Source organism: Lepus europaeus, chromosome 22 (genome assembly GCF_033115175.1).
Source record: "Lepus europaeus isolate LE1 chromosome 22, mLepTim1.pri, whole genome shotgun sequence".
NCBI lineage: Eukaryota > Metazoa > Chordata > Mammalia > Lagomorpha > Leporidae > Lepus > Lepus europaeus.
This window is the reverse complement of record NC_084848.1, coordinates 37,692,770-37,718,593: the sequence shown is the minus strand read 5'-3', so window position 1 is coordinate 37,718,593 and position 25,824 is coordinate 37,692,770. Positions and strand designations below refer to the sequence as shown.

General features: G+C 42.5%; 1 protein-coding gene across 3 annotated transcripts in view; it reads right to left on the bottom strand.

Moving 5' to 3' along the window:
* Positions 1 to 25,824, bottom strand: part of SLC38A6 (solute carrier family 38 member 6) — a 65,637-nt gene that overhangs the window by 17,329 nt on the left and 22,484 nt on the right. For all 3 annotated transcript variants that reach the window (XM_062181301.1, XM_062181302.1, XM_062181303.1), the window contains 3 exons: positions 11,562 to 11,640; positions 1,896 to 1,978; positions 1,350 to 1,408 (listed from right to left, as the gene is read on the bottom strand). In XM_062181301.1, coding sequence (XP_062037285.1) covers positions 1,350 to 1,408; positions 1,896 to 1,978; positions 11,562 to 11,640 — 221 coding nt within the window. The remainder of the gene's footprint in view (positions 1 to 1,349; positions 1,409 to 1,895; positions 1,979 to 11,561; positions 11,641 to 25,824) is intronic.

Below are 25,824 nucleotides of genomic sequence, written 5' to 3'. Positions count from 1 at the left end.
ACCTACTGATGTGTTGTCTTGCTCTTATGTATTGTAATTTTCTTTCATTTATTTTTAATAATAAGGAAATATTTAACCAAGCTTATGAAAAGGTCATTTGGAGATGCATATACTTGGCAAATTTTAAAAATGTTTAATCCTATTTAATGTTTGACATTTGGATAGTGGCTATGAAATAAACTGCCACAAAAAGAAAAAGAGGGAGTTTTAAAATTGTTTCACAAAAGGTGCTATGTGTAGGATGTTAAGTTCTGTTTTAGAAAACTTAACAGAGGGGCCGGCGCAATGGCCCAGCGGATTAAAGCCCTGACCTAAAGCACTGGCATCCCATATGGGTGCCGGTTCTAGTCCCAGCTGCTCCACTCTGATCCAGCTACCTGCTAAGGCACCTGGGAAAGTAGTAAATTTACCAAAAAAAGGTCAAACCATTCTGGCCCACTGCTAGAATAAAATTTCAACAATTTTAGGTGATTTATAGGGAGCAAAAATTTAAGTTAAATTTTTGACTTGGAAGAAGCTCTTGGCACCTGGGCTTCGGCCTGGCCCAGTGCTAGCCGTTGTGGCCATTTGGGAAGTGAACCAGCGGATGGAAGATCTCTGTCTTCCTCTTTCTCTGTAACCCTGCCTTTCAAATAAATAAGTAATTTTTTTAAAAAAATTAAAGGAAATACATTCATATTCCTTTATTTTATAAATATCTAAATGAGTTAACATTACTACTTGATATTCTATAAGAATAAAAATGAGCTTATTTAAAATAAGAAAAAAATGTGAAGACCATATTGTTTTGCAGTAGTGTTTTTATAAGAATCTCTCAATGAAAAAGCCAGAGCAGGTAGGAGAAATCAGGTACCGAAGTTGTTACCAAACCTCCCAGCCTGAAATCTCTGGTTTCATTAACCGAACAAAGACTCCAAAGTAAGGTGACTTGTATCAAACTGACTTCACAGGCCAGAGCCAGACGGTCCTCACACAAGACGCTTGGGGAAATGCGCTGTATCTTTGAATTCCATTTTCCATGAACTTTCTGAAGCACTCTCGTAATGTACAGAAACAAACTGACAAACCCACTCAAGAATCAGACTCCGCCCAGACTAGGTTGGTGTGCTCCCCTCCCCAGCGAGCCATGACAGCGACTGAATTTGAAATGCTGCTTCGACTAAGCCTTCTCAAAAATAGATGCGGTGAAGGAAATAATTGTGGGGGAACAAAAGTGCTTTTAATAACACATTGAAACAAAACGGGATTCTCTTCTCAACATAAAACAGAGGTAAAAGAAAAAAAAGACATTAACACTAGGAGTCCGACTTCAGGGAGGAGATAAGCAATGCATTATGTTGTAAACTTACCACGAGAGCAAAGAACACCATAAAGAAAAATGATAAACTACTTGTGTAGCCAAGAAAGCCTGTAAAATAACAGTAAAATAAAAAGCAATTTATAAGGCGAGTGATCCCTACCATACACTAAAGCTATACATCTCGGGCATGTTTTCCATTAGGGCGCTTGGCATCTGGGGCTGAGGGCTCGGAATAACAACATTCCAACTATCTGTCACAGATCATTTAGGCGGCTCTGTACGGCAGAATTGGAACTGGCTTACCACTAATGGTACACTGTACGGAAAGGCTGCTCTTTCATGTCCCACTGTAAAGATTTTATTTTAGTGGGCCAGACAAAATACTACTGCAAACCAAGTAACGGGCTAACTAGGCAGGGCTGAAGGCTGAACAACCTAAAATAAGGCCAAGTTTAAAATGATTCACAGCCACTCCCCTTCTGCTCAAAATGCGGTCCTGCGAAATTTAAAAGCCCCGTGACACTTCTCTCTCTCCCTCCCCCCCTCCCCCTCCCTTTTACTAAACAAATCACGTGCTCTTCTAATATAAACTTACCTATTTTGGGAAGAAGGGCAAGAGGGAACACAATGCCAACACAAATGATGATTAGTAGTGTCTGTCCATCAAGATACCAAGACCTATTAGAGCAAAGGTTCTATGTTAGGGACAGGACTCCAGTGTTTGTTCTAACATATATGCAGAACACAATACAATCTTGACAATTACCTGATAGGAAAAACACACTTCCTTTTGTTCTTAAGGGATCCTATTATTCTTATTCATGTATTTATGTTTAGGAAATGTATCAAAATATTGGGATAGGGTTGGTACTGTGGTGTAGTAGGTAAAGCCACCACCTGCAATGCAGCTGCTCCACTTCCAATCCAGCTCTCTGCTATGGCCTAGGAAAGCAGCAGCAGATGGCCCAAGTCTTGGCTCCTGGCTTCAGGATGGTGCAGCTCTGGCTGTTGTAGCCTTCTGGGGAGTGAAGACCTCTCTCTCTCTCTCTCTGCTCTAACTCTGCCTTTCAAATAAATAAAAATAAATCGTGAAAAAAATAATGGGATGCCACTTTTCAATTACTAAAATTAGAAATATTTAAAATAAGAAAAAAAATAATACTCAATATTGGTAAGGAGTGAATGGTGTGTAACAAAAACTGATGAATGGACTATGTAAATTATCTTTCTAGAAAGAAGCTGGGGCCGGCGCCACAGCTCAATAGGCTAATCCTCCGCCTTGCGGCGCCAGCACACCGGGTTCTAGTCCTAGTCGGGGCACCGGATTCTGTCCCGGTTGCCCCTCTTCCAGGCCAGCTCTCTGCTGTGGCCAGGGAGTGCAGTGGAGGATGGCCCAAGTGCTTGGGCCCTACACCCCATGGGAGACCAGGAGAAGTACTTGGCTCCTGCCATTGGATCAGCGCGGTGTGCCGGCCGCAGCGTGCAGGCCGCGGCAGCCATTGGAGGGTGAACCAACGGAAAAAGGAAGACCTTTCTCTCTGTCTCTCTCTCTGTCCACTCTGCCTGTCAAAAACAAAAACAAACAAACAAACAAAAAAAGAAGCTGGACAATAGATATGGAGAATATTCAAATAATTTTATCCTTTAACACTTACAAAAGATCATTAAACATAAGGAAACAATCAGCAATAATAACAAAGACTGTGGGGGCCAGTTTTGTGGTGTAGCGGGTTAAGTTGCCTCTTGCAACGCCAGCATCCCGCATTGGAGTGCCGGTTTGAGTCCTGGCTACTCTGTTTCCAACGCAGCTCCCTGCTAATGTGCTGGGAAAGCAGCGGAAGATGGCCCAAGTACTTAGGCTCTGGCCACCCACATGGGAGATCCAGGTGGAGTTCCGGGCCCCTGGCTTTGGTCTGGCCCAATCTTGATCATTGTGGCCTTTTGGTTAGTGAGCCAGTGGACAGAAGATGATCTCCATCTCTGCCTTTCAAATAAACAAATATATATATATATATATATATATATATATATATATTTTTTAAGTAACAATGATTGGGGCTGGTTCTGTAGCGTAGTGGGTTAAGCCTCTGCTTGCCATGCTAGCATCCCATATGGGCGTTGGTTTGAGTCCCGGCTGCTCCACTTCTGATCCAGCTCTCTGCTATGGCCTGGGAAAGCAGTGGAAGATAGCCCAAGTCCTTGGGTCCCTGCACCCGCATCAGAGACAGGAAGAAGCTCCTGGCTCCTGATCAGTGCAGCTCCAGCTGTTGTGGCCCTCTGGGGAGTGAACCAGTGGATGGAAGACCTCTCTGTCTCTCCCTATCTCTGTAACTCTGTCACTCAAATAAATAAATAAATCTTTTAAAATGATTTTTGCAAAGAAACGTTTACTGAAATCATTTAAAATAATGAATTATAAACAAACATGTACTACTACGACAATCTGGAAATAACAATATAATGAAAGTTCAGTAAACAGTGTGCGTGTCAGTGTGTGTGTGTATAGTATGGTACTAATTTTGAGGAAGAATATAGATGCCCTAAAAATGGAAAAAAAGTACAATATATCGACAGCCATTATCTCTACATAGTAGGATGAGACGGGCAACTTTTCTTCTTCATAGTTGACTATACTTTTCCAAAGTTTCAGGAAAGGGCATGAGCTACAAGGTAAAAATATTAAAACTTCATATGAAGACATTAGAATACTGAATTTAAAAAGTAACTTAATAGTATGATTCTGAAAATTTAAAAATAAGTCCGAAGGATATACTTAAAATACCAAAACTGAGTATTTCTATGTGGTAGCAATATAAGAAATTTTTATTTTCTCCTTGTTTGCATATTATATGGTTTCAATTTAAAATACACATGTGGAAGTTTTAAAAACTTGAAGTTAATTCCCCAAAACCTTAGTAGATTTAAATGTAAACAAAACAATCCATGACATAAAATGAAGAATCGCTGGTATGAATTAAATAAATAATAAGATGCTGAAATTAAATTAGTAAAATTATTAAAAGCACTATCCAAAGATGTGGCATGATTGAATCTTCATATACTGCTAGTGAACTTGTCAACCAGTACTCTCTTCAGGAAAACCAATGATAATATGTAGCAAGAGCAATAAAAATACAGTGGAAATCTACTTTAAGAAAATAACCTTAAGGGGCTGGCAATGTGGCATAGTGGGTAAAGCTGCTGACTGCGGTGCCGGCATCCAATATGGGGGCCGGTTCAAGCCCTGGCTGCTCCACTTCCAATCTAGCTTCCTGATAATATGACTGGGAAAGCAGTAGAAGATGGCCCAAGTCCTTGGGCCTCTGCAGCCACGTGGGAGACCCGGAAGAAGCTCCTGGCTCCTGACTTCAGATCAGCTCAGCTCCATCTGTTGTGGCCATTTGGGGAGTGAACCAGCGGATAAAAGACCTCTCTCTCTCTCTCTTCTCTCTTTCTCCGTTTCTACCTCTCTCTGTAACCTCTGTCTTTCAAATAAAATAAGTCTTAAAGTCTAAAATGGAAAAAATGATACTCTTACAATGTTAAGAAGCTGGGGGAAACTCTATATTCCAAACAATAGAAAATGCTTACTGGGGCCAGCGCCGTGGCGCACTAGGTTAATCCTCCGCCTGTGGCACTGGCATCCCATATGAATGCCAGTTCTAGTCCCAGCTGCTCCTCTTCAATCCAGCTCTCTATTGTGGCCTGGGAAAGCAGTAGAAGATGGCCCAAGTGCTTGGGCCCCTGCACCCACATGGGAGACCAGGAAGAAGCACCTGGCTCCTGGCTTTGGATTGGCGCAGCTCTGGCCATTGTGGCCATCTGGGGAGTGAATCAGCAGACAGAATATCTCTCTGTCTCTCCCTTCCTCTTCCTGTAACGCCACGACACCAGCCCCTAAACCAAGAATTTCAAGTAAATAAACTAAGTAAATAAATAAAATCAATAAAAATTTTAAAATACAACCTAGTAAAACAGAAAATGGTAATGGCAGAAACACAAAATATATGGTTACTAACTACATTTTTAAAGAGTTCTTGGAAAAAATTAAAAGGAAATAGAACCGTAGGAAAGTTATGTGTGATTTTTTCCTGATTTCCTTCTCATTCCACCACAAATTCCTGTAATGTAGCTGTCATATTTTTTACACTTAAGGACAAGCATATGTACTTGCACACACGCACAACAGTAAGAACGTAAATCCACGCTAAGTGGGAGTTGCAAGCTTCAAAAACTAGTAAGGGACACTTTTCCCAATCACTTGCGAGATGGTCTCAGAAGCCGCCCGCTGCGATAATACATCCTCTTACTGCATCATCAGGGAGCCAGAGTCTCCCACTGCAATGTTCTATTGCAGAAGGGTTTTCCTCTATATGGGTTTCTTTCTTTTTTCTTTTTTTTTTTTTTTTAAAGATTTATTTATTTATTTGAAAGTCCGAGTTACAAAGAGAGAAGGAGAGGCAGAGAGAGGGCTTCCATCTGTTCGTTCACTCCCCAATTGGCCACAATGGCCGGAGCTGCATCGATCCAAAGCCAGGAGCCAGAAGCTTCTTCCAGGTCTCCCACGCGGGTGCAGGGGCTCAAGGACTTGGGCCATCTTCTACTGCTATCCCAAGCCATAGCAGAGAGCTGGATCAGAAGTGGAACAGCCGGGACTCGAACCGGCACCCATATGGGATGCCAGCACTTCAGGCCAGGGTATTAACCTGCTGAGCCACAGCGCCGGCCCCTCTATGTGGGTTTCAAACCCTGGCTTCTAACACAGACTTTATGAGTCGCTGCATGTCTTGCACACCCTGGGTTATGAGGAAGCCTTCTCCAATGCACCCTGAATCACTACTATCGGGGGGTGCTGGTTAACTTCCTCTTTACTAGAACGAGAGCAGGGGCAGCAGCAGAAATAGAAGCAGGATCACAATTTCCCCTTCTCCACTCTCATTCACGTCCTGAGGAGACGCACATGCCAGCAACTCGAACCCGTGCACAAGTGTTTCAAGCTCTAACGGACCTCAAGCTGTGCTCTCTGCAGGTGCACATGCCTGCAACCGAGGGGACACAGGAGGCACCGAGTCCAGACACTGAAAACACAAAGCTGTGCTCAACTTCCAGTCACTCCGAACAAGAATCAAAATAGGAACTTCAACACGTCCCTGAGAAACACCTGGCACCTAACCTTCTGCAGCGGGCACAGAGCCCAGGGCTGTGTGTCTGAAACGTCTTTCCTTCTGGGGCCTGATCCCAGCCTCCGTGCCAGGAGAAAATCGGCCCAAGGAGCAGCAGTTCTGCTGTCCCTGCTACGGAACAATATGGCATTGTATACCTAAAAGCTGCTGCGCGGGCAGAGCTCATGTTAAGTAGTTCTCCTATAATAAAATAAAATAAACTGCTATAAACCAATTTGCCTCTTGGAAAGAAAGCAAGTGTTATGAAGGCACTCAAGGGAGCACGTCTGTTGTCAGTCACAGCATCCGGGACAATTTTCTCTCGCGTAAGAATAAAGGAACGCTGTTGGGAATTCTGCAACGACAATTACTTCACACTATTTCAGATTGTGATTCGTCGACGAGGCACTGAACAGGCGCCTGAAGGTAACCGGGCCTCCTCCCGGAGGAACGCAGCATCATGGGTAACAGAGTGTGAGACTGCAAGAGGCCTCAAGACCGTCTGCAGGGGCTGCACTTTGTGAAAACCAGCTGAAGACCAGTGGTCTGCGAGGACCGCAGCCATGGAAACGCATCTTCTGCTGCTCCTAAAAAAATGTAGGCTGTTTCTCAGCCACTGTCTCATTTACTGCTGGATCACGCCTCATACTCTCCTTTTCACGGGATAGAACCTGAAGTTCTTAATCTAAAAGTGATTTTATCATAAAATATCATTTCTCTACCCCTGGCATGGCTACTGATTATTATAAATCACTTCTTATCCTTCCTAATTTATGTTAATAAGCCAATTGTAAAAACAGTGTTGTTGTCTTTACCATTCGTTAACGAGAGGCCGCACAGCAATGCATAACTTAGATTTCATGTTCATGTCGCATCATGAATTGTGTTTGGCAATGGAGATTTTCAAAGAACAGAAAAGATTAAACTTACAAATAAAACCCCAGCCTGAGCAATACAAACAAGCAAAAAGAAATCTCAAAAAGTACATATTAGTAAATTTATTTATAGATCAGTAACTTACTTTTTAAAGATTTATTTAATTATTTGAAATTCATAGTTACAGAGAGAGGGAGGGAAAGACAAAGATCTTCCATCCACTGGTTTACTCCCCATATGGCTGCGATGGCCAGGGCTGAGCCAGTTGGTTCAACCAGGTCTCCCATGTGGGTGGTAGGGGCCCAAACATTTGGGTCATCTTCTATTGCTTTTCCCAGGCTATTAGCAGAGAGTGGGATCAGAAGTGAGCAGCTGGGACACTAACTGGTGTCCATATGAGAAGCTGCCATCATGAACAGCGGCTTTACCCACTACACCACGACACCAGCTCCTAAACCAAGAATTTAAGAAGAATGTCGTAATCTTAAATTTTTTCTAAGGGGAGCAGGGAAGAATTATACAACAGAATCTATTTTCCTACTGTGATCTAAATATATATGCTCTTTAAGCCAAAAGAATTAGAGTAAAAAAGTTTTATACTTCCTAGAAAACTTGTTTGATCTGTGGATTTAATCCTATATGATAAAAATGTTCCAAGTATGAAATATAGAGCATAAATCTTTAGCTGTATTGTAAATGCTTTGGCATGCAGATGTTTTTTCCATATTTTAATGAAAACCAGATTTATTTATAAGTTGCTTTAATTTCATTCTCGAATGGAATGGAACAAGAGTATCATATGTTCTGAATTAGGATCTTACTCACATCCCATATCAATTATGTAACTCAAATGCAAGACAACTTAATTGTGTCAATCATATTCCCCTGACAAGATCATTAAACGTTAACAGAGAGCTTCCAACTTTTAACAGCCATAGATTTAAAAAATACAAGATACCCTGTGAAAAATATAGATGTACCATAAAAGCTCAGTATAAGCATTATAGCTTCTGACTTCTAATCACAATTTTTGAAATCAGAATATAATGAGTACAAAGTTTCTTTTTGATAACATCTTTATAAAGGTTTATATTTCATAAAAATATATCAAACTCACAGATAACCCAGAAAATCAGCATACCTGAAAGATCTTAATTGCAACTGACTGTAAATCAGACCCTAAAGTAGAAGAATATCAATACCAAATTGACCTCACAGAAGCTAGCACTGCTATGTAACCACCTAGAAGCAAGCTGCTCTGTATGGACAACAATATCAATTACCATAACATGTGCTGCTTAACTATTTTACAGCATTAAGCTTTAAAGATTAGTGACTAACTTGCATTCCAATTAATGTAATTCATCATTATTATTCTTTAAAACTCTAAAATCCAAATAAGTGATTACATATACTTAAAATAAGATGAAGTTGTTAAAAACAGATGCAATTCAAAAACATCATATCAGATATGATGCAAACTGCCAAAGCATTTTTGAAGTAGAGAGTTTGAAAATCCTTCAAGTATGTAAAATAACATTTTAATTTTCTATTAATACAAATGGGATAACATTTAATTTTATTCTTTGTTTTTCAAATGAGCCAAAAGAAAACCGAGCAATTTAAGTGACAAGTGATTTAAAATGGAGTGATAAAGTATAATTTTAATTTTTTAAGTTTTAACTTATTTATTTAGTTGAAAGACAAGTGGAGAGAGAGAGAGATTTCCCAACCAGTGCTTCACTCCCCAAATGCCCACAACAGCCAGGTCTGGGCCAGGTGGAAGCCAAGAGCCCAGAGTTCAGTGCAGGTCTCCTGGGCGGGTGGCAGCGCTCTGGCTAGCTGAGTCTGTACCTGCTGTCTCCCAGGGGTGCACTGGCCGGAAGCTGCAACTGGGAGCAGAGGCTGACGCACTCTGATATGGGATATTGGCATCTTTTTTTTTTTTTTTTTTGACAGGCAGAGTGGACAGTGAGAAAGAGACAGAGAGAAAGGTCTTCCTTTACCGTTGGTTCACCCCCCAATGGCCGCTGTGGCTGGTGCACTACGCTGATCCGAAGCCAGGTGCTTCTCCCGGTCTCCCATGTGGGTGCAGGGCCCAAGGACTTGGGCCATCCTCCACTGCACTCCCTGGCCACAGCAGAGAGCTGGACTGGAAGAGGAGCAACTGGGACAGAATCCAGTGCCCCGACCGAGACTAGAACCTGGTGTGCCAGCGCCACAGGCGGAGGATTAGCCTATTGAGCCGCGGCGCCGGCCAGATATTGGCATCTTAACCACCACACCAAATGCCCTCCCCAAAGGAGAATTTTAAGAAAAAGAAAGCGTAAGCATCAATACCAGTTCTGTCACATACTGTTTTAATTATTCCTAGAAACCGTGCTTGTATTTATATCTCTTCTCTTTCCACAAAGACAATGTAAGTAGTAGTCATCAGATTCCAGGCAATAAGAGGTGGGAGGGAACACATGTTAAAACGGTGTTAACATTGTGTATGTGACACCTGGAGATATGAATCTGAGCTTCCTGGCGGCTGGAGCTAAAAGGGAAGTATTATCTTTAATGTAGTGACTGTGGAATGTCTAACTCTCCACATTCACATTGTGCTGTCAGCATACAAAAGCATGTGGATGTGTAATATCTTACTTGATGATCCCATTAACTTGGTTAAGAAGGCAATATTTGGTAACCCTAGTACACCAGGTAAAGAAACCTATGGCTCAAAGTTCAGTTATACGGCTAGGAGAAGCTACATTCCTGAAGCCAGTGACTATGAAATGGACAGGACAGAACACGTAACGCTACTCTAAATCCAGCATTGCTTATTCTACCTCATAGTGCCTTAACTTCTTAGCCCTGAATTCTGAAACAAATTCTCACATAGAATTCCAGTAATAGAAGTCGTCTTCAACCTTGTTACAGCAACACAAAAGTGAATTTTACATAGCTATTTGTTATAGCAAGCCTTTATAAAACTAAGAGTGTAAAATATAAATGTAACCAGATAAAGCTGTAGAGAAAACAAGGAAGCCGAAAGCATCAGGCATGATAAAGTATGTGGAAAGCTTGTAAGCCATGAAGGCACAGTATCTTCTGATGGGGAGAGCCATCCAGGACTTTGGTATCCTTTCTCCAACCACACTTTCTGGCTGACTCCTATGCAGACCAGAGCACACCATGCTTTCCTTACGAACACAAGCATACGTAAAGAGAGCCATGGAAAATGGAACTGAAAGATAAGTTCACATTGGGGCAAAAAAAAACTGAAATCCATACATATATGCAGTCTTCAAAAAGTTCATGGAAACTCATTACAAAACAACTACACGTGGATTTCAGATTTTTTTCACCAAAATAAAGTTTATAATTGTATCATCCACAAACTCTGTGAAGTACCCTTGTTTTAAATCTCTACAGTTATTAAGTAAAATTCTCTATCAGAGCCAAGTTTTCAAAGCTAAAATCTAAATTTCGAAAACTTGCCCTGAATTATTGGAGCAAAATAAGCAAACACTCAAATCTAGAAACCCGACATGTTTTATGTTATAGTTTGAAAACTTTGCGAAATAACTTGACACTGAGATTTAGCCTATCCCTTCAAGTTCACTTATCTAAAAATTTCTTGTTCTGCACAGTGAAAGGAAAATAGCAATTGATTTGCTTTTTTTTTTTTTTTTTCATTAAAAAAGAAGAATCAATGGTCTTTAGGATCCAGGATTTTTTAAACAAAGACAAAAGGGGCTACGGTGTACAGGTTTAGTAGTTTGTAATATCATTAAAAAGCAAAAAATAATGCTAGTTGCATCCTGCTGTATAAAAGGAATCTCCCACAGGAATGTGGGTAGCTGACATTCTTTCTCACTCTGACTTGCTGAGAAGCGGCAGTGATATCACTCGCTCCCCTCCTGGGTTTAAGACCTTTCCTGTCAATGCTTTCAGCCTTTCCTTATCTCTCACCCCAACCTTTCACATCCCGGGCAAATTTCCCTTTCTACTCCCCCCAGGCCCCCGGCCCTGCCTCACCTGATCGCCTGCCCCAGGATGCCAGGATTCTGTCTGAGCTTCGCATAATGGGTTATGTGATGCTGAGTGTCTTCTCTATTCCCTCATGCACCTGCCTAACCTGCAAGTGTGCTGAGGACAAAGGCTACATTTGTTTTACTTGCCACTGGCCCTTAAGAAACATTTTTTTGAATTATAAATGTGAAATATTTTTTTCTTACCCACTGTAGTCTCCATGCAAAAATGCTGAAATAGCAGCAGGAAGCTCTGTTTTAATAATTAAAAGATAAGATGACATAGCTGCAAAGGAATGAAAAGAGTTCCTATTAGAGTTTTATAATTTTAAATCATTTTTACAAAAAGATTTATGTGAAGGGCAGAGTGACAAAGAGAAAGGGGGGAGACAAACAGACACAGATCTTCCTGTCTCTGTTCAGCTGGTTCACTCCCCAGATGTCAGCATCAGCCAGGGAGTCAGGAACTCTGCCAGGAAGCAGAAAAACTGGGACCCCAAGGCACTCCGATGTGGAATGCAGGTGTCACAGAGGTGGCTCAGTCCACTGGACCACAACACCCACCCCAATTTTCAAAGGTTTTTCAGAAAAAAATTATCCCAGAACACAGATGTCCACTAGAGCTATGATAACACATGGAAGATTAACTCATAATGTACTGTCCCAAAGATATACAGGCCATGAAAAGAGACACAACCCTTTTTCTTCCTTTCTCCGCTACCCAACCCCTACACCATAAACACATGCTATTATAAGAACGGAATGCATGACTTATATTTTAAACTGTCCTCTAAAATACATTAGAAAACATTCAATGGAAACCACTAAGCGTATTAAAGACATGGAACTTCCAATTTTTATTCCACTTTATTAATGGGGCTCATCTATATTATGTAATCAGAACATGAAGCTAGCAATATTCTTATATTTCATCTGACAGGATTCAAGAAATAACTAGCTCTTATAGCAATTTAATAATGATCCTATTTTTGATGTAGCTATAAAAACACAAATTCTATACACCGTCTACTAGAAAAAGTTTTAATACGGTTACAGAATACAGAACTCATTTATATGTAAATACTTGAGTTTAAGCTTAAATGCATAAATACACAGGAATGCAAATGATTTGGAGTCAGAACTTCAGTTTAACAGAGTAAGACTCTCTTTCTCCCAGAGATTAAGTATATATACATTAAAACAAAAACCAACAAAAAATGCCCATGAAGAATAAAGAGTGAATTCTGTGTGCACATTAATTTTATTGCGTTTTTATATTTCAGGAAACACTTCACTTTCTCCTTGGACCTATAAAAACTAAGACCACAAATGAATGCCAAGTCTGAATGACAAAAACCTGGGAGAAACTTGGATTTAAAGGCTCTAAAGGTTAGAAGAATGCGTTTCGCAATCAACATATGTGAAAGTAGCTGAACTTGTTCCCACTACAATGCTGAGATGAGTTTAACCCTGGAAGAAAAGAGATACTTACCAGTCTGTGTACAAATCTGTATGAATATAGGTAATGGTATACACAAACACACACACACACACACATAGAATTTTTAGTAAAGTAACAAAAACCCATGGCAAATTAAAATTTTGAGAGTGGCACACTCACTTCTCGGTAAAGAAAACACACAAACACAAAAGTGGCAGCTTCTTTCTCCCCAGCAGAAACACAGCTGTAGACGAGGGCCCACGCAGACACAGCTGCAAACTCTTTTGAGTGCTGGGGTATTACGGTGTTCCACGTGTCCATGTTCGCAGGGAGAAAGATGCTATCAGCTGGGCACAGGAGGAAGGTTCAGATTAACCTTCTCCACCCTAGGATCTGCAGTCTTTACAATATCTCATCTACTGCAAAGAACTACACACACATGGTGCAATGATGAAACTCATGAGGTGAATTTTCTGAAAATGGCCTAAAATGACTTAAGTATATCTTGAGAGAAGGTTGAAAGAAAGAAAAAGAGAGAGCGAGAGAAGGGGGGGGGGGAGAGAAAGAGAGGAAGAGAGAAAGAAAGAGAAAGAGAAAGAAAGCAAGAGAAGAAAAGAAATGAAAAAAGAAAAGAAAAGAAGACAAACGTACACTGAACACAAGGAACATGGACTTCCTACACGATTTATTTTACTATTTGCTCATCATCAGTCGTTCTCGCTTGGATTCATCTACTGCTTGAGTTCCCAAAGTTTCAGACATTCATCTATTTCAGTCATTTTCTATTATTTCTTTTGGATCTCTAGTTGTGAAAAGCTTCAATGAACATGAGATCATATTTCTTTCTAAAATGCAATCTGTCATTCTTCCCCGAATCTCTATTAGCCCCTGGCTAATCATTTGATCACTTTCACCCTCTGCTGCAGCCTTAGCTCTTTGGTTTTCAAATGGGAGTCCAATTTCATTAGATTCCGGTCTGAAAAATCATGTATATTTTAAGAAATTCGAACTCACCAAACATATGTTTCTCACTCAAAAAAAGACCTCCACATACAAGAAACAGATATAATAAAACATGCAAAAATATTGTGTTTTTTTTTTTTTTCTTAGAGAGTGCTGGTGCATGTTTTAAGAGCTACAAAAAAACCCCAGAGCTTCCCATGGGGAAAAAAGCTGACTGATTAAGCAAGTAAAACAAAGAAAGACACCATGCACTTCACTGCCAAAGTGATCTTTTCTTAACCACAGACTTCCACGCAAGAGAAGCTCACACACGCACTGTTTCCAGCTGAAAGGTTCATGAAATCAAAGAGCGCCCGCCATACCTTGCGTCTCATGTCTTCTATTAAATGCGTAAGGAAAAGCTTACGAGACTTATTTTAGAGACAGGCCACGCGCAAGAATTTGTAAGTGATTTTTGCTGGCATTGACACATGGTGTGGACTCCGAATACAGGACACGCCACGCGATGCTGGAAATTGATGGGAACGGGGCCCTCCATTAGCGCTCGGATGATCGGGAAGCCAAGCTGGCCTCCACACCACCAAGGCCCACCTGAAAGCTACACCCTGGTGACAGGGATCCCGCCATTACGAATCACTTCACTTCACCACGTTAACTAAGGGAGTGTTTCTTCCCTTCTCATTTTAAGTAACTGGTTTGCTAGAAAATTCCTTGGGAAGGAAACAAAACCAAACTCTTGTCAGCCTAATCAAGACACACAGAAACTGAAAGCATTCTTCAGAAACCACGCGGAGAAGCAACTGTTATATAAAAAGCCAGTTGGGTGAATCATGGGAGAAACACATGAGCTGAGCCAGAGAGGCTGACGGGAGAGATGTCATCGACAGAGCAAAAGGGCGGGGCGGTGGGACACCCACGAGAACAGCTCACAACCCTGGTTTTTTGGGGGTGCCTATGCTACATGACATGCAAGCTGTTTCCTCACTTCATTTTCACACAAAACTGTGGGGTAAATACTATTTATTTCACAGATGAAGAAGTGGAGGCACAAACAATTAACCTGCCAGACTGGTCTGAGAAGCTTCCTCGACTGGGACTGGCTGGTGCGCTATGGGCAAGTGCAGGGGTGGAACAATGAAAAGTCATTAAAAATACACTCTCTAGAATTTTTTCTACCATCGGCATTTAAATAACAAGCTGCATTTAAATACAGAGCTCTACAGGAGGGTTTTTTTTTTATTTATTTGAAAGACAGTGATGCAGAGGGAGGGGGGGGAGAGAGAGAGAGAGTGAGAGGGAGAGAGAGAGGGAGAGAGGGAGAGAGAGAGAAAATTTTCCATCCCCTGTTCACTCCCCAGTTGGCTGCAATGGCTGGGACTGGGCCAGGCCGAAGACAGGAGCCAGGTGCTTCTTCCAGGTCTCCCATGTGGGTACAGGGGCCCAAGCACTTGGGCATCTTCCACTGCTTTCCCAGGCGGATTAGCAGGGAGCTGGATCAAAAGTGGAGCAGCCGGGACTTGAACTGGTGCGCAATGGGATGCAGCATTGCAGGTGGTGGCTTCGCCTTCTGCACCACAGTACCAGCCCCACAGCAGGGTTTGAAGGAAACAAGAGTCCCAGAATCTAGGACATTAGCCAGAGGCTTAGTAACATTTATAACTTTCTTTCTTTTTTTTGTAAGGCCAGCTGCCTGGTGCTTGCAGCTGAACTTTTTTTTTTTTTTTTGACAGGCAGAGTGGACAGTGAGAGAGAGACAGAGAGAAAGGTCTTCCTTTTGCCGTTGGTTCACACTCCAATGGCCGCTGCGGCCAGTGTGCTGCCGCCAGCGTACTGCGCTGATCTGAAGCCAGGAGCCAGGTGCTTCTCCTGGTCTCCCATGTGGGTGCAGGGCCCAAGCACTTGGGCCATCCTCCACTGCACTTCCTGGCCACAGCAGAGAGCTGGACTGGAAGAGGAGCAACTGGGACAGAATCTGGCTCCCCGACCGAGACTAGAACCCGGTGTGCCGGCACCGCAGGCGGAGGATTAGCCTAGTGAGCCACGGCACCGGCCCATTTATAACTTTCATTTCACCTTGAAACAGATTTTCAATGTAGTCCCTTCCAGCTTTGTAGCTGGCTTTGTGAAGCTAAAATCCAAGATTCACTGGCTGAGTCTACTGCATCTACTGCCATGACCCTACTGCATTTACAGCTATGACGGTAGCTCTGAAGAGAAGGTTTCCTTGTCTCACACAATTTGCGATTTTAATACTACAGTGAAATCTGGAAAATAAACATAAAAACCATTACCTTTGCCCCCAAACCCTGTACTCTTCCCGTGGACTAATCAATTCTCCACCCTTCCGGAGTTTGGGCAAAAGAAATCATGAGTTTACAAACAGAGTTATCCTTTTTATTAAATATTTGCAACGCGTGATGGAGGTAGGATTACTTACAGCTATTTTTAAAATAATTAGCTTTTCGGCACGTGGGGAAGTTTAACAGTTTCTTTAAGGATTAGTGAATTGGCCTTTAACAAACAGATATAGTATGGGAGGAAATACGTTTGCCTTTCCATCTCAGGGAGGCTCCATTTTGTTTCAAAACTATTTAGTCATGGATGGTAACTGGTTTATTCAGCATGTCTTATTAATCTAGTATTCCCACTAAATGTTTAAATGCCTTTGAAATTCCATCCCACTTGAATAGCACATAACACAATCTGTTTTTAAAAAGTTTTTTAAAACTCAAAAACAATGTCATTTCCCTACCTTGTGCACAAACAGAAATAAAAATATATGGAGGAAAATGTTTCCCCATAATCCTAATAAAAATATCTGTTTTACCAATTATCACTATCTTAAATTTGGATAAAAAGTGGTCAAAATAGCTACTATTGTGAAAATCTTACAATTAAACTTCAATAGAAATCTTCCCCAAGTAATAGATTATTTTCAAAGCCTTTATTTCTTGCTTTTTTTAAATGACATGTTACTAATACATTTTGGCAAAGGAAGGACTTGTTCTGTTCTAAGAGTGCCTGACAATCCTGCCCCGGGCACAAAAGAGCTGCAGTTTGATTAGAGACGAGCTGACCAGCAGATGGCGCTGTAACAGCACACCTATTCCCCCTTTCTCAAGAGGACAACACAGTTCATTTCAGACTCCTAGTATTTGTGTACCCTCGTTTCCCGCTACTCGCCCCCGCCAAAAAACAAACGCAGGAGGAAAGGAAACCAAAGACTATTTTATCAAATATTGATAACGTGAGATTCTTTTAGTTTTCTATTAAAATGCTCTTATCTATACCTTTCAGCTTGTGATTTATAAACTGTGCTAACTACACAAAGGGTTGCTGGGTCTCTTCCTTTTTAAAGATTGATTTTATTCATCTGAAAGGCAGTTACAGACAGGGAGAGACAGGGAGAGAAATCTGTCATCTGCTGGGTCATTACCGAAATGGTAGCAACGGCTGGGGCTGGGCCAGACCAAAACCAAGGAGCCTGGAGTTCCATCTGTGTCTCCCAGGTGAGTGCAGGGACCTAAGCACTTTGGAAGTGGTGCAGCCAGGACTTGAACCGTCATCGCCCATTTGGGATGCCAGTGTTACGCAACAACCAACGCTGGCCCCTGGGTCTCTCCTAAAATTTGTATTCCTAAATGCAAGTGTTAGTCAAGGCTGCTAGTGTAAGGTCTGGGATTCTGTGCCACTCTGCGCCTGATGTGAAGGCTAGGTGATTTTAGTAAAGTCAGAAAGGTTCACTGAGACTAACATTTAGGATTCTCCTTTCACCATGATTAAATCTTTAACCTCCACGAAACTGGGACTTGACAGAGCTAAGGGAAGATTAGCCTATCCACATTAGTCTTTCATATATTTTATAGAAGCCAAGTAAGAATTTAACATACTCCTAGGATCCACCTATCCATCTATGTTTTGAGTTGAGCAAGATGTGAAACCAGATATAACATTAACTGATGGGGCCGGAGCCGTGGCGGAGTGGGTAAAACCACAGCCTGCAGGGCCAGCATCCCATATGGGTGCCAGTTCAAGCCCTGGCTGCTCCACTTCTGATCCAGCTCTCTGCTATGGCCTGGGAAAGCAGAAGATGGCCCAGGTCCTTGGGCCCCTGCACACATGTGGGAATCCCGGAGGAAGCTCCTGGCTCCAGATCAGTGCAGCTCCAGCAGTTGCGGCCAATTGGGGAGTGAACCAGTGGATGGAAGACCTCTGTCTCTACCTCTCCTTCTCTCTCTGCATAACTCTTTCAAATAAATAAATAAATCTTTTAAAAAATTAATTGGTTTAAAAAAATCAACTGACTTGGCTTTTACCAAGATCCGATGGCCTTCCTGTGCTTTGACTAAGAAAATGAATTGGGGTTTACTGTTTCATTTCTGGTGACGTTCTAGACTACTGAATGGTCTGTTTCAGGAGTTCAAGAGACTGAAACTACCTACCTTGGTTTTAGGAAATGAAACACATACTGCAACCCAGTCACCTATACTTATTTTCTACCACAGTTTTTTAAAGGTTTATTTTGAAAGAGTTGCAGGGTTGGGGGCGGGGGAGTCAGAATTAATCTTCCATCCACTGGTTTACTCCCCAGATAGTTGCAGCAGCTAGCACTAGGCCAGGCTGAAGTCAAGAGCCAAGAGCTTCATCCCAGTCTCCCACATGGGTGGCAGGGGGCCAAACACTTGGGCCATCCTCTGCTGCTTTTCTCAGGCCATGAGCAGGGAGCTGGATTGGAAGTGGAGGAGCTGGGACTCGAACCGGCGCCCACACAGGATGCCAGCGTCGCAGGAAGTGCTACAGTTCATAATCCTTCTATGAGTCAGTTCACCAAATTCAAGTTCTCGAACTAGAATTGTGTTGCCTGTAACAGCATTAAATATTACAATCTCTGGACTTCGCGTCCCAGCCAGATCTCCAGTGCTGGGGAAATGAGCAGCATTTTGGCTTGGGCCTGCTTCAGGCCCCCAATTCGTTATTCTTACGAGGAGACCAAGAATTGCTTTTGAGTAGTAGTTCACAATATGGAACTTCATTTCCCAAACGCAAGGGTTTCTATAATTTTAAAACATGAATGCTAAATGTCATGAGTTGCATTGTTTTCATTATAAAATTCATAGATTATCTGAAGACAGATCTCTCCTATCAGCTTTTAGACCACACGCCCTGTAACTAATACTTGTTGCCTGACTGATTTTGAGAGAAGATTCTCTGTAAAGCGGTGACAGTGTTCTTTTCGCAAGACGCTACACTCAGGCTGACTTCTATGTGTGTTTTCTGTGGACTTCCTGGTAGGTGACGTCTCTTCTCCTTCCTTAAGAAAGGTTGTAGCTTCCCCACTTTACACTTCTCTTCTCCTTTCTTCCTGTAAAAATGACCACCTATCAGGGTCGGCGCTGTGGCACAGGGGGTTAATGCCCTGACCTGAGGTGCTGGCATCCCATGTGGGTGCCGGTTCGAGTCCCGGCTACTCCTCTTCCCATTCAGCTCTGTTATGGCCTGGGAAGGCATTAGAAGATGGGTCAAGTCCTTGGGCCCCTGCACCCACGTGGGAGACCCGGAGGAGGCTCCTGGCTTTGGATCGGCACAGCACTGGCCATTGCAGCCAATTGGGGAGTGAACCATCGGATGAAAGATCCTCCCCCTCCCCCGTGTAACTCTGACTTTACATCTTTAAAAAAAATGATCACTTATTGAATGTGTGCTGTGTGCCAGGGACGAGGGACGTAAATGAACGAGCAAATAACCTTGACTTGTGAACTATGGAAATGTAGAGAATAAACTGGTCTTAACTGAGAGACTCATGGAACAAACACCGATCAAAGGCACAAACTGTGCGCATTCTGCTTTCACCAGTTATTTTTCTAAAGGTTTATTTTTGTATTTGAAAGGCAGAGTTAGAGGAGAGAGAGAGAGAAATCTGAAACATGATCCCCTAACCTAAAAAAGACAGATGCTCTTTCTCTTACAATGGGGTTGCATCCCCAACAAAGCCGTCCTACACTGAAAATATCCTGAGAAATGCACTGCATACAGCTAATCTCCCATACACTCTAGCTGAGCCACATAAGGCTGACTGGGAACTGCTCGCTGCCTCCTACTGCGTGGTGCTAGCCCAGGAAAAGACAAACGCTGAAAACTGCAAGTGCACTAGTGACTGGACGCACGCTGCCTTCCCCACACCGTAGGGCTGGAGATACAGTAAGTCAGGGACTACCTATAGGCTGCAGAAACACTCAGTCTACCTTACTCATTTACATAAGAGCTAACTCCAACACTTCGAACTTATAAATTTTTTATATATAATACTATAGAAATCATTGTATAGGCTTCCAAGGTTTTTGTTTTTACCATTTACTATGTGTATAAAATTGTCTCATGTACAGTCTTAGGCTTTTAAGTTGAACTATTAAAACTGTCTCATTATCAATTACTAAACTACTATTACTAAATCATAGCTAATTATTATCTCATCATGAAATTGTCTTATTATTAACACATATTATTTATTGATTTCCTCCCAGAAACTAGTTAAGTTGGGAAAAGAAATGAAAATACAGTTCCTATCCTTACAGAGTTGTTTTGTTTTTAAAGATTTTTTATTTATTTGAAAGGTAGAGTGAGAGAGAGAGAGGGAAAGACAGAAAATCTCCCATCAGCTGCTTCACTCCTCAAATGGCTACAACAGCCAGGGCTTGGCCAGGCCAAAGTCAGGGTCCAGGAGTTTCTTCTGGGTCTCTCATGTGGGTGGCAGGCATCCAGGAACTGGGCCATCTTCTGCTGCTTTCCCAGATGGGAGGCTGGATTGGAAAAGTGGAACAGCTGGAACTCAAACTGGTGACCACATGGGAGGCCAGCTGTGGCTTAACCCACTATGCCACAGTGCTGGCTCCCTATGGAGTTTTAAGAATCCTCAACATTTGATTTCACACAGTTTTTCAAATATTTACTGTACCACAGCACAAGGGATAAGGATGTTAGTAGCAGACTCACAGAGAAAAGCTCGTGTCCAGGCATCATGTGGTAAAAGTGAGAGAGTTACTTATTTCCTCCGTACACTGTGATCATTCTCAAGTGAGGATAATCTCAGGTACCTTGAAGAATTGTTTTCTCTTAAAAAATTTACTTATTTATTTGAAAGGCAGAGTGACAGAGAGAGAGAGAGGGAAAGGGAAAGGCAGAGGGAGAGAGGGAGAGAGGGAAAGAGGGAGAAACAGAGAACGCTATCCATTCGTTGGTTCACTCCTCAAATGGCTGCAATGGTCAGCTGTTGGCAGGCTGAATCATTCTATCCAGAGCTCCCACATGGGGAGCAGGGGCCCAGAGAGATTGGTCACCTTCCCCTGCCTTCTCAGGCACATTAACAGGGAGCTGGATCAGAAGCAAAGGAGTCAGGACTCCCATCAGTACTCCAACGGAATGCTGGTATTACAAGCAGCGGTTCAACCTGCTCTACCACCATGCTGGCCCCAAAAAGCTTTTTCAGTGCAAGGAAAAGTGTCTAGTAGAATGCCTGATGTAAGTGTGGTCCATTGTGGGGCCAGGTTGTGGGGGAGTGGGCAAAGCTGTTACCCATGATGCCGGCATTCCACAGATGCTGGTTAGAGACCCAGTTGCACCACTTTGAATCCCATTCCCTGCTAATGGTCTGGGAAAAGCAGTGGAAGATAGCCCAAGTGCCTGGGCCTCTGCCACCCTCATGGGAGACCCGGAATTAAGCTCCTGGCTTCAGCCTGGCCCAGGCCCGGTTGTTGGGGCCATCTGGGGAGTGAACCAGTGGATAGAAGACCTCCCTCACTCAATCTCTCCCTTTCTATGTTAACTCTGATTTTCAAATAAATAAATAAATAAAAAATTTTCATCTGTTGCATTGCTTCTCAGTTCAAATGTCTACTAATACTGAATGTACTATGTTGTGAAAAATTCTATCTGAACTAAATTATATGCAGATGGGCAAACAGCCAATTTGGTGCTATACATCAATCATGTAAACTTATAAGTAGCCAATGGATTTCCAATTAATAAAACGTCAAAATGCATTTTGAAATAACATCAAGGTCGTGCACAGTATACTAAAGATTCTCCCAAGTGTAAGAGGGTACTTTAAAAAAATGGTGAAAAAATGGAATTAAAAAGATTAGTTTATTTTGGCACAAAATATTTCTGAAATTCATCCACAGGTTTTCAGAACATGTATCTTCTGGGAGCTTTTTGAAGATCCCTCGTATGGTGCTCCTTCTCCAGCACACAGGCTCCAGCAACTGGTTCAATGCTTATCAATGAACAAACTGTTTCAAATTTTTAACTTATTTATTTGAAAGGCAGAATTACAGACAGAGGGAGGGAGAGACAGAGAAAAAGTTCTTCCATCTGGTGGTTCACTCTCCAAATGGCTGCAAAGGCTGGGGCTGGGCCAGGCTGAAGCCAGGAGCCAGGAGCTTCTTCTGGGTTTCCCACACGGGTGCAGGGGCCCAGGCACTTGGGCCATCTTCTACTGCTTTCCCAGGCCATAGCAGAGAGCTGGACTGGAAGAGGAGCAGCTGGGACACACACTGATGCCCATAGGCAATGCTGGCACCCAGGCAGAGGCTTAGCCTACTACGCAAATCGCTGGCCCTGAACAAACTATTTTCTGCGGCTGAAGTTCAGTTTCAGAGGCTGAGGGGCTGCCCTAAGGACATTCCTAAGAACTAAAGTTCCTGTTTTCTTAGTGACAAAGAATAGCATCTACAAAGGCTTTTAGGGCAATTGCTATTGATTTATTCAAAAATACCTAACAAAGCACAATCATCTCATGAAACAAGTATAACCCTCTCATTGAGCTTTCTTGTACCAAAATAAATTGATGTCTCAAAAGAATTAATATGCCTCCCAAAGTGCTAAATCAAAATTCCTACTTCGGGGTAAAAAGGAATCATAGGCTCCCTCATTCCTACCCTATACCTAACCATTTGACAAGATACAAATGGAGCCAGGAGAATGAATGAGGCATTTCCCCAAGACACAGGGCTTTGCAATGACAGGGACAGGAGTAAGCAGACAGAATTCAAGTTCCCTGACTTCCTAGTAGGTGTTCGGCCTACAAGAGCAAGCAACCAATTATTTATTTATTTATTGACAGGCAGAATGGACAGTGAGAGAGAGAGACAGAGAGAAAGGTCTTCCTTTTCCGTTGGCTCACCCCACCATGGCCGCTGCAGCTGGCGTGCTGAGCTGATCCAAAGCCAGGAGCCAGGTGCTTCTCCTGGTCTCCCTTGCGGGTGCAGGGCCCAAGCACTTGGGCCATCCTCCACTGCACTCCCCGGGCCACAGCAGAGAGCTGGCCTGGAAGAGGAGCAACCAGGACAGAATCTGGCACTCTGACAGGGACTAGAACCCGGTGTGCTGGCGCCGCAGGCAGAGGATTAGCCTAGTGAGCTGCGGCGCCAGCCAGCAACCAATTCTATTAGAATAAAGAAATCATTTATGCACACCTAAGAAAAAAATTATGAAAACGCATATTCAATTATAACCCAGGTGGGCTCTCCGTAAATAAACTTTAAACTAATGTGAAAAAAAAATCATGAAGATATCACTGTAAAAACTATCGAAATATTACTAGCTTTTTGAATTTAAACAGACATCAAAAACTGATGTCTGTTTCTAAATCATGTTTTGAAAAAGTTGTAAAATAAAATCAAGCAAACCAACAAACTTCAAGAGCTGGGAGGACTGATGATTTATCCGACCACCAAATACACAAAAACCTTTCTAGAACATTCTGACAACTGACCAACCAACGCTGAACATTTTCAGAGAAAAAAGAGTATTTTCAAAGGAGTGTGGGCCATCTCTCCTGTCAAACAGCTCAGATACGAGGCCGTCCGCTGTGGTCTCGATGTGTCTCCCGAAGGTCCTGTTTTGGAGATTTAACCCCCAAAGCAATGACATTGGGGGCTGTGGCCTAATGGGAGGTGTTAGGTCATGCGGCTCCCCCTCGTGAATGGATTCACGCAGATCATAAACCGGCTAGAGGCTGCGAGTTCCCTCTCTCGCCCTGTGCTGCAGGTGGCGTCTTCCTCCCCCACGTTAAGTCCTCAGCAGCCAGGGCTCCTTGATCTTGGCTTTCCAGACTCCAGAACCATGAGCCAAATAAACTCCTCGTTATACATTACCCATTCTGCAGTATTCTGTTAAGCAGCACAAAACGCACTATGACACTGTTCTAATTCGGAAACCTACGCTTCTCTGTAGACTTCTCTTCGTTAGCACTAGTTCTGCTCTCTGGAATAATACTGAACTAGTCTCTTTTTTTACATTTCATGTTCAGTTTTTCAAATAACTGTAGCTAGTCTATGGCACTTCAACAGTCTTGATTAACAAAGGTGAGTATTCAGAGTTGAACTTTATCGAGTCCCAGGTACTACAGGAGGTGCAGGGAGCTGAGGGAAATTCGATGTCCTGGAGGAGGACATGACACAGCAGGGAGAGGACGTGAACAGAGATTAACTTCACTCTAACAACGAGCAAGCGCTGAAATAGAATCATGTCCCATAGTAACTACAGACAAGACTAGAGAACAAGGAATAAATCAAAGTAGAAAATACAACAGTGGGCACTGTGCCAGGGGACACAAATTAGGATCCAAATGCCTGAAATGGAAGTTCTATATAAATTGTTCAACAATGTTTCAGTCTAACACAAACATACTGTGATGGTCCTTAGTACAACAGAAAGGACAAGGAGGTATTGGAAATATCACAATATACATTCATATTCAGAAATACTACCAGTGTACATATTTGCTAAATAAGATAAACTATTCCATACAGATCCTAAATGACACTGAATAAATTCATAAAGAAAGAGACTGGCTTTCCTGACCTCTATTGTGAAATATAAAATATTGTTTTGGAAGGAAATTACTGGTAATGCCATCCAAGGAAGCAGTCTTCTGTTGTGATAACCTACTCATTTTTTTTCCCAAGAAAATTCAAAGAACTAAAACACGAACATTCAGAATTTCAAAATAATTGCAAACACAATTCACCAGTGGATGTTAATTTTTTCATTGACCAAGGAATTAAGATGGAATTTGAATAACATTTAATAGCTCAGCACTCTTGACTATTAGCGCCGAATTTTATCAAAACTATCATCTTTGGTGTGGGTCTCTGGCCTAGTGGTTAAGACACTGGTTAGGATGCTGGTGTTGCTCCCTGCCTCTGGGACCTTATTCCAGCTTCCTGCTAACGCCGACTCTAGGAAGCAAGGGTGATGGCTCAAGAAAGTGGGTTCCTTGACTGACCAGGGAGATTTGGGTTGAGTTCTTGGCTCCCAGCTTTTGGCATCCTTCATAGCTGCCTCCCTCTGCCCCCGCACAACACTACGGGCATTTTGGGACTGAACCAGTGGGTAGGGATATTCATACACTCTCTTATAAAAATTTTTTTAAGGTTTTTTTTAAGATTTATTTTATTTATTTGAAAGACAGAGTTACAGAGAGAAGTAGAGTCAGAGAGAGAGGTCTTCCATCCGCTGGTTCACTCCCCAGTTGGCCGCAACGGCCAGAGCTGTGCCGATCAAAAGCCAAGAGTCAGGAGTCTCTTCCTGGTCTCCCACGCAGGTGCAGGGGCCCAAGGTCTTGGGCCATCCTCTACTGCTTTCCCAGGCTGTAGCAGAAAGCTGGATTGGAAAAGGAGCAGCCGGGACTAGAACCAGTGCCCATATGGGATGCCAGCGCTTCAGGCCAGGGGATTAACCCACTGCGCCACAGCGCCGGCCCCATAAACAATTTTTTAAAAAAGAAAACCTATCATCTTTCAATTATATTACATATAAAAATTACGATTATAACTTTCTCTGATCACATCATCTTGTGTGAGATACATATTGTATTTCAACCTTCTCTGTGTACCTTCTTTAGGATTGATTTATTTATCTGAAATGCAGAGTGACAGAGTAACCAGGGAGAGGGAGAGGGAGAGGGGGAGAGGTAGAGAGGAGATGGGGAGAGGTAGAGAGGGAAAGAGTTAGAGAGAATATGAATCTCCCATCAAGTAGTTCACTCCCCAAATGTCCAAATAGCCA